This window comes from Ochotona princeps, chromosome 28 (genome assembly GCF_030435755.1).
Source record: "Ochotona princeps isolate mOchPri1 chromosome 28, mOchPri1.hap1, whole genome shotgun sequence".
Classification (NCBI taxonomy): Eukaryota; Metazoa; Chordata; class Mammalia; order Lagomorpha; family Ochotonidae; genus Ochotona; species Ochotona princeps.
Genome location: NC_080859.1, coordinates 8038211 through 8047306, shown reverse-complemented (window position 1 = coordinate 8047306; position 9096 = coordinate 8038211). Strand labels below are relative to the sequence as shown.

Below are 9096 nucleotides of genomic sequence, written 5' to 3'. Positions count from 1 at the left end.
TCCCCCGCCCCCTTCTTCCCAAGTCCTCTTCTCCCGCGGCTTTTGCCGCGGTGCCTCCCTGCAACCCCGCCAAGGAAGAAGAAGAGAAAAAAACCACCTTGGAATAACATTTAAAACACAGTTTCGAGGGCTTCGGGAGGCGTAACTGCGCCGCTATCCAGCGAGGCAGCGCCCCGCGTCCCCGCACGCCGGCTCGAGCGGCGCGGGCAGCGGACCGGCTCGCCTCAGTCAGCGCCGCGGGCAGGGCCCCCCGACGTGACCAGATCGCCAGTCTCCTCACTTTCGGTTGAGGAATTCTCCTTGGGGGACAGCCCCGACGCACGGAGCCCCAGGACGAGGCTGCGGGGCTCGCGCTGGGCCGGAGCCAGGCTCTAGGGCACTCACGGTCTTCATCCCACCCAGCTCCCTAACGGCCTCTCCACAGGACGCGACCCCTGCGGCCAGCGGCCTGGAAACCAGGACAGGGACAAGGTCCCCAGAGCCGCGGGGCTCAGCGCCCACGTCGCCTCAAGTCTCCTCAGGTCGCCGGGGTCTGGGCGCCGCCTCAGCCGGGCCGGAGGGGAGGAGTCAGGGGCGGGGCTGGCAGTCCGGCTCCACCCCCCTCGGGCGGCGGCGGCAGCGCGCATGCGTGAGGGCCGTGGGCCTGCGGACGGAGGGCCGGCTCTCGCCGCCCGCCTCCTCCTCCCACTCCGCCCACTGGACGCGATGACGCAGCGCAGGCTTGCGGACGTGGCGGCGGCGCAGGGCCGGGAGGGCGGACGACGTTCTGGGCGGCTTTTGGTATTGTCAGACTCGGGCAGCATGAAGACTGAGGCTCGGCCATGCGCATCCCCGGGACAGCGGCGGACCCGGTAGCCGTCCCCTCGCCGCATCCCGTTCATGCTGACGGGACAGGTGAGGGGGAAGCCGACGGCAGGTGGGGAGGGAGCGTGGGCTGCCGGGGTGGCGGGGCCTGCGTAGGGGGGACCCCCGAGACGAGGAAGCCCCCCACTTCCGTGGCAGGCCGGGGTCGCCCTGTCGGCGGGGGAGCTGAGGCTCGGCGGGAGGCGGATGCCTGGGCCGGCGCCTTGGCCCCGTGGGTGTCCGCGTCGTGATGCTGTGACAGGGAAAGACCCGAGTTGTTTGTGTTTTGGGGGGGAGCCTCGCTGGAGCTGGGGAAGGGAGGGCAGACAGACGTGGGAGGGAGGTGGTCCTCGGTGGAGGCTCGGGGCTGGCCGCTCGCCCGACAGCTGTCACTGCAGGCCCAGGGGGCTGGGCGACGGTGGCCAGCTGCCGGCTGACCCTGCTTGCAGCCCGCTGGGTGTGGCCGTCCGTGTGCGTCCATTTGTGCGACTGGGGCCCCCTCCGTGCCCGGTGATGGGGTCATCTCTGGTCCTGGCTTGCCAGCTTGCCCCCTCCAGCCCTTCCGACCCCGTGCCGCTTGGGAACGCAGCGCAGCCCGTCCTTAGCCGTTCAGATGGGATACCCCGTCGTTGTTACTCTGCTGCCAGCTTTTCATTAAACAGGCCAAAGGTACAAGCCTTTAGATACTGATTGAGCAACGTGACCACGGAGGTGGTGGAGGTGTCTGAAGGCGCTTTTCGGCATCGCACAGGGAATTCGTTAGCTGCAGTGAGCCAATTTTCAAAGATTCTAACAGCACGTTAGCAGAGAGAAAAAAAGCCCCAAGGAGAGCAGAAGTGGGTCCGTGTAGTTGTGTGCAAATTGCTGCATAGTGAGTGGCTCAGAGTTTTGTTATTGTTGTTGGCTTTTCGTTTTTGATCGTGGATGCCTTTTGACCGCAAAGACTTGGTCACGTAAGTGGGTGCTAACCTGTTAACCCTTGGAGGAACAGGTGTGAGCGTGGTGTCAGAACTGCTTTACACATGAATTGGGACAAACTTAGGTTGTTGGCTGTTAGGAATCGAGAGTCTTGGTAAGATACATAGTACTTTGGGTAGCTGTTGAAACCATTTACTTGGCATGCAGCTGTGAGTTATCTGTGCTGAGTGGAAATTCTTGACTTTTTAAAGTGTTACAGTGTTACCTAGAAGAAAACTGTATACTAGTCTTCAAGGGTGGATTCAATTACGTGAAACATTCTATGTTACGGCCACTCATTTTAGAAATTAAGGCAGTTAGAGTGGGTCTGCTGATCCCTCCCCTCCCATAGCCCCCACTCGATACTAGAGTGTTGAAACGGAGACAAAATGTCCTTGAGACATTATTCTGCCTCTGCTTCCAGCTTACACTTCTGTGGCTTCCTCTTGTCTATATTCTTCTTCCATCCTTCTTCTTCCTTTTTTTTCTTTTTTTTTCAAGATTTGTTATTTGAAAAGACAGACTTAGGGAAAGAGAGGCAGAAGAAAAGTGCGAGAGAGTAACCTTATTGCTTGAGTCATTCCCCAAATGGCCACAACAGCTGGGTCTGGGCCAGGCTGAATCCAGAATCCATCCAGGTCTCCCACATGGCTGTGAGGGGCTGAAGGACTTGGGCTACTGCTTTCCATGCACATTAGCTCGTAAGTGGAGCCACTAGGACTCCGCCTGGCGCTCAAGATACTGGTGTTGCAGCTAGTGCCGGTAACGCCAGTGGTTCCCTTACCATCTTTGCAGGCCTGTTTCTGTGTCTGTATCCAGGTGGTCAATTTTAGAAATTGTCACAGCTCAATCTTGGGCCCTCCTCCAGACTCTTCCAGATCTCACCTGTGTCCAGATTAGTCGTAAAGTTGTATTTCTCACCCACACCTCTCTTTTGACTCCATAGCCTGCTACCTATAGCATCTATTGCTTTTTACTGTCAGGAGAATGGGTAATCATAGTCACACACCTTTGCCCTGCTCTTAGTCCCCGACGAGAATGGCACCACAGTTTGTGAAGTACAAATCAGACACCATGGCACGCATGGTCCTGAATGGGCCTTCCTCATAGCTGAGCCACTTCATGGCCAAAGTGTCTTATTTCCAATGCCTTTTTACTGCCTTTATCCATCTTTGCTGACAATATCTGAAAGGAAGCTTGGGAATAATTAATGTGAAACCAAAACAGTGAGTGTGCAATTGATTTTTCATCTGCTTTGTTTGTAATCAAAATACTGATGTATCATCTTGATGAGGGTCAGAGTAGGTATGCAAGTAAACAAAAAGTACTCATTAATGTGTCTTTATCATTTAGCTGAAGTGCCAGTTGGGTTTACATTTTTTAAGTACATATGTTCAGTCTTCATAGATTATAAATGGATTTGATGGGGGACTGTGTTGGGTAAAACGCTACTAATAAAAATCTTTGAGAGCAAAATCATGACCTTTCTAGAAGGCTCTTCCCATGCACACTGAAAACCCTGAAGTTGGTGGGAGCCAGGGAGCAAGCAGTGCAAAACAGACTGCAGTTTCACATGAGCACAAACTGTAGAAGTTAGAAAGTGTGCCTTCATGAGTATTGTGTGCTCATGTGTAACCATGTCTCCGGTGCAGTGGGTTTACTGTATGGCCTGGGACTCCGGCTTCCTATAGGCTCCCGGTTTGAGGCTTGCCCACTGTACTTTGAATCCAGATTCCTACTCACGTGCCTGGGAGGCGGCAGGTGACAGCCCTCGTGTTTGGGTTCTTGTCACTCCCAGGGGAGACGCAGGTGAGTTTCTAACTCCTGCTTTCAGCCTGGCTCTGTCTCCAGAATCTGGGGCATGAACAAAGGAATGGAAGATGTTTCTCTTTCTCTTTAGTGATGCTCTCTCAAAACACAAATAAATATATTTTTCCAAACAACTCCTATATATTGATTTCATTGGGGTATAAATTGTATACATACTTTTTAAGGCATAACAAAAATATTTCCCTAATTTCTACATACTCAGAATAAGAACTTGGTGATAGCATTTTGCCTCCTTTGTCAAAATATAATTACAATTGATTCAGTATCTACAGATTCAAGTAACTGCAGATCTAAAACAAAAAAAAGACAAAAAGTCACTTCTGTACCAAACATGTGAACATCTCACCCTCTTCTAAACAATCTGATAACTATTTTTATAGCATTTATCCTGCATTATAGAGATGAAGTAAGATGTATTCTATGCAAATACTATGCCATTTTATATGAAGGACTCAGACGTGTGGATTTGGCATAGAGGTGTCCTGACACCCGTCGCCTGAGTACAGGATTCCTGTCCAGTTCATGATGCAGCGTGTCCTGTGAGAGCTAATTATCTCCTCCCTCCATGCCAGTGTCTGCACTGCCAGCAGACATGTTGTACTGCAACAGTTACAAAACTCAGACTTGAACTTTTAAATAATGAAAGCATTTTTTTTAAAGATTTATTTTATTACAAAGTCAGATATACAGAGAGGAGAGACAGAGAGGAAGATCTTCCGTCTGATGATTCACTCCCCAAGTGAGCCACAACGGCCGGTGCGTGCCGATCTGAAGCCAGGAGCCTGGAACCTCTTCCGGGTCTCCCACGCGGGTGCAGGGTCCCAAAGCGTTGGGCCGTCCTCGACTGCCTTCCCAGGCCACAAGCAGGGAGCTGGATGGGAAGTGGAGCTGCCGGGATTAGAACCGGCGCCCATATGGGATCCCGGGGCGTTCAAGGCGAGGACTTTAGCCGCTAGGCCACGCTGGGCCCGAAAGCATTTTTTAGACATTGAGGATTGTCATATTGAGATGTATGTAAATCAGGAAATCAGCTGCATTCCACCCTGTCTGTGTTGTTTCTTCTAGACCTAACGTGATGGCAGGGAGACATCAGAGCCGGAGTTCTCCTGCTGCCGGAGTTCAACTGAGTGGGCAAGTGCATGCATTTGGGAACTGCACAGACAGCGACATGTTGGAGGAGGATGTCGAGGCGTATGAGCTTCGATCCAGAGGAAAAGATAAAATGCGAAGAAGTACATCGAGAGACAGGCTTGATGACATTATAGTGTTAACAAAGGACATCCAAGAAGGGGATACTTTAAATGCAATAGCCCTTCAGTACTGCTGCACGGTAAGTTTTGGTTTTATACAATGCAATCAACTATAAATTACTTGTTCATTTGCCAAGCCCCAAACGGAAGTAAATTCTGTGTCCTTTTATCTTGTTCCTCCTTTTTTGCTTTTATCTTACATAGAAATTGATCATGTCAGTAGATGTTAGATACTTTTATTTCCAATCCCATGATTTTACTCAATATTATCTCCCCCAGTTTCCTGAGATAACAAGTGTGTTAGCACAGTAATGCTTTTCTATAACGGTGTGCATGTATAGGGAATGATAATGTCTTGTTTTTAAAAGTGGTTTCTGCCATACTGATTACAGCTAGCAGTTTTCATTTTTTAGTAAATGATAGGTTTCCCTTGTGACCATCACGTAGAGCCTTATAGGACATTATTCTAAACATTATATGCCATTCATAGTATGGATGTGCCAGTCTTACCTGTTCCCGTCTGTGGCCGTTCAGTTGTACACTGTGTGAGTATTCCAGCTCTGTCCTGAAGTCATGGTGTCTGTTAGCACTTACATCTGCAGCTCAGTGTACGTCACCAATCCTATGTCCCGGCTGCTTGTTCTTCGTGTCCTTTGTGGATTTCTCTCACGGCGCTGTATTCCCAAGGGTCTTTCCTGTCACCTTTGTCTCTTTTCTAGTGAATCTGTCTGCTCTGCTGCAGCTCCCACTTTTGCACAAACCTGTATGTCTAGCTGAGATCCATTTCCCGAGTTTCAGACAGAATAGGATGTGTCTTCCACAACTGCATGAAATGAACCAAAGTGGACATAATGAAAATGCAAATTATGAAATGAAGCATGGACTTTACAGTTTTGGGTACCAAAGTAAACTTATCAATTCCATTTTTCTACTAACTTTTGGAAATGCTGTCACTTGTGTGTGAAGCATCCCAAAGCTAATGTGTCTGCAGTCTGCCCTCCGCTCTTCCCACCATCCACCGTCCTGCATGTGGCAGCGATGTCATTGTCTGTCATTGATCATGTTGCCCAAACCATTCCAGACTCATTTCACCTTCAGCATCATGAGGTGGAGGTGGAGGATGAGGGCTTAGAGTAAAGCATTGATGAAAATGATGAATGAAGGGCAGGCATTTGGCACAGCAGTTAAATTACCCACATTCTGTACTGGAGTATCTGGTTCAGGCTGCAGTCTAGCTTCCTGCTAATGCATGCCCATGGGGGCAGCAGGTGATGTCCACGCGCCGGGGTCCCTGCCACCCAGCTGCAGACTCAGATTGATTCCCACATGCCATCCTCACAGCAGGGATTTCACAGATGAAAAATCTCCCTTGGTGTCTGTCTCTCTGCCTTTCCAAAACAGTAAATGAATGGAAATTGATGAGTAAGACTAATGATTTAAAGGTGGTGGGAAAGCCTAGCACAGTAGCTGGTGACAATCTGAAAAATGTTATCCTCTCCCTCATCACAAATAGCATAGAGTATGTGTATGTACCTTGGATAGGATGTGGATACAAGTTGAGCAGTATGTAATATATATTTCCATGTACAAATGGGAAGCTTACAAAATGATCTTTCCAGTAACTTAATGCATTTATGGTGATAAATTTGGGTAAAATAGCTTTAGAAGATGAATTACCACATTGTATGAATTCTAAATTATGTATGTTTTCACACATGTGAACATCTTTATAATGGGATGGTGGCATTTTTTTTAAGATTTATTTATTTTTATTGGAAAGTCAGATATACAGAGAGGAAGAGAAATAGAGAGGAAGATCTTCGATCTGATGATTCACTCCCCAAGTGAGCACAATGGCTGGTTGGTGCTGTGCCGATCTGAAGCCAGGAGCCACACAGGTCTCCCACACGCATGCAGGGTCCCAGAGTATTAGGCCGTCCTCAACTGCTTTCCCAGGCCACAAGCAGGGAGCTGGATGGGAAGTGGAGCTGCCGGGATTAGAACCGGCACCCGTATGGGATCCCGGTGTATTCAAGGCGAGGACTAAGCTGCTAGGCCTCGTTGCCAGGCCCAGGATGGTGGCATCTTAAGTATGTTTTGTGTAGTCTTTTCTCATGAGTCATAGAAAACCAGTGGCACAGATTAAAGTTGATGGCATCGTAGATTCCATAAAATGCTACTTCGGTAGGGCAAGCTAACACTGAAATGACGAAATTGGAATAAGAGCATAAGCATGTGCAGCCCTGCTTCCCAGATGGCTTACAAAGAGCAGAACTGTGGTATTTGTACCTGATGCCCGAAGGCAAACAGCAAAGGACCCTAGAAGCCACTTTAATTGCCAGCACAGATGAGTGTCACTAACACAGGAGTGACAAGACCATGTTCTTAGACTGATCCATAATAAGTGGTGTAGAATTCTTATCTACAAGTTAAATTAACCTTCCCTTCTCCCCTTGGTGTGGCAACAACACAAATAATTAAGCTGAATTTTTTTCCCTCCAAAAGATCACTGGGATGAGTGAGTATTGCAACCATTGGTTTGGTTTATCCATCTGTTGAATGTTGCATTTGTTTTTGTTTTTGTTTTTTTAAACAGGTAGCAGATATCAAGAGGGTTAACAATCTCATCAGTGATCAAGACTTTTTTGCCCTTAGGTCCATCAAAATTCCAGTCAAAAAGTTCAGTTCCTTGACTGAAACACTTCATCCTCCCCAAGGAAGACAGGCTTTCCGTCCAGTTGTGCAGTGTGCATCGGAACACCATGAAAGTGGGCCAGCTGATGATTCCCTGGCTTCCACTGAGTCAGCTGGTAGCTTTTTAAAAGAAGTAGATCGAGACATTGAACAGCTCGTCAGGTGTACAGACACCAAGAGAGAGAACCTGAATGAGGTGGTGTCTGCCTTGACAACACAACAGATACGCTTTGACCATGATACCAAAAGTCCTCAACGCAAGGATCCGTACTATGGAGCAGACTGGGGAATGGGGTGGTGGACAGCTGTGGTCATCATGTTGATAGTAGGTATAATAACGCCAATCTTTTATTTACTCTACTATGAAATTTTAGCTAAGGTGGATGTCAGCCACCATTCAACGGTGGACTCTTCCCATTTGGACTCAGGAATCACACCCCCATCACAGCAAAGAGAAATACAGAACAGAATTGCTCCAACTAAAAGACTACGCTTGGGCCAACAGGATGATCATAAACTGTTTAGTCAGGATTCTCAGTCACCTGCCGTTGAGCCCCAAACCTAGCATTAGCTTCCGGCAGTGCATTAGTGGCAAGGAGAGTCAGTTCCTACTCAAAGACCACTCCCAAGGCAGAAGTAGATATTGAAGATGCTGTGTGGTTTTTACCTTTTACAAAAATTTCTGAGCCATTTATTGGTGGATTGGATCTAAAGTTGCAGTTTCTACAGTTGATGCTAAAATGAATCAATGCCTCCATCTGTTCTATCAGTGCATGAAGCAGAAATGAATTTGTATGTGACTGAGAGGCCTTTAACTTGGAAGATGTATCATTTTTTCTTACTCGAGACTAGTTATGCTTACATTTTTTTTCCAGTAATTATTTTGGCTTCAGGTCATTAGTGTTAAATTTATAAAGCAGAATGAAAGTGTCAGGGTCTACAACTCAAGAAGAAATAATACTGTTAGCCACCAAGATAACTTAGTTGCAGAAAAGTTTGCTTCTTATTTATGATAGCATGGTTAACACTGAATTTTGAAACTTCTCCAAGCCATGTCCAGCAGCTGTGTTTTCACAGTGAAATAGAAACAGAACCTGGGAACATATATATAGTTTCTGTAATAAAGCTGAAGAGATGGAGTAAATGTTTTAAGCCCTAAAATGTGTCATGGTTGGGAAATTGCCATTTAGTCACTAGAACACTGGAAAAGGCCCAGAACCCTAGAGGGATTTTTGTCACCGTACAGAGACTTTCACCTGTTATCTACTGTTTGAAAAATAATTCTGTTTGCCTTTGATGTTTGAAAGTGCTTTTGTGGTTCTTTGATGAAAAGCGAATGCCTGTACAGGTGAGCATTACTTAGGAAATTCTTACATACTGTGATAACTGTTGCTGTTACATATGGTAACATGCCTTAAATACATCTGATGCCTTATATTCCTTTATGTAAGTTTTAGAATTAAACATCATCTCAGATGATGCAATTGGATTCATTACGTAGGCTCTACTCACGAATTGTCAT

General features: G+C 47.4%; 1 protein-coding gene across 1 annotated transcript; it reads left to right on the top strand.

The window, feature by feature from the left end:
• The first annotated feature begins 666 nt into the window (after nt 1–666).
• Nucleotides 667–8815, top strand: LYSMD3 (LysM domain containing 3). Its single transcript, XM_004586204.2, has 3 exons — nt 667–894; nt 4696–4960; nt 7477–8815. Exons 2-3 carry the CDS (start codon nt 4706–4708, stop codon nt 8137–8139), a joined length of 918 nt encoding a protein of 305 aa, XP_004586261.2. The 5' UTR covers nt 667–894; nt 4696–4705; the 3' UTR covers nt 8140–8815.
• Nucleotides 8816–9096: the final 281 nt, after the last annotated feature.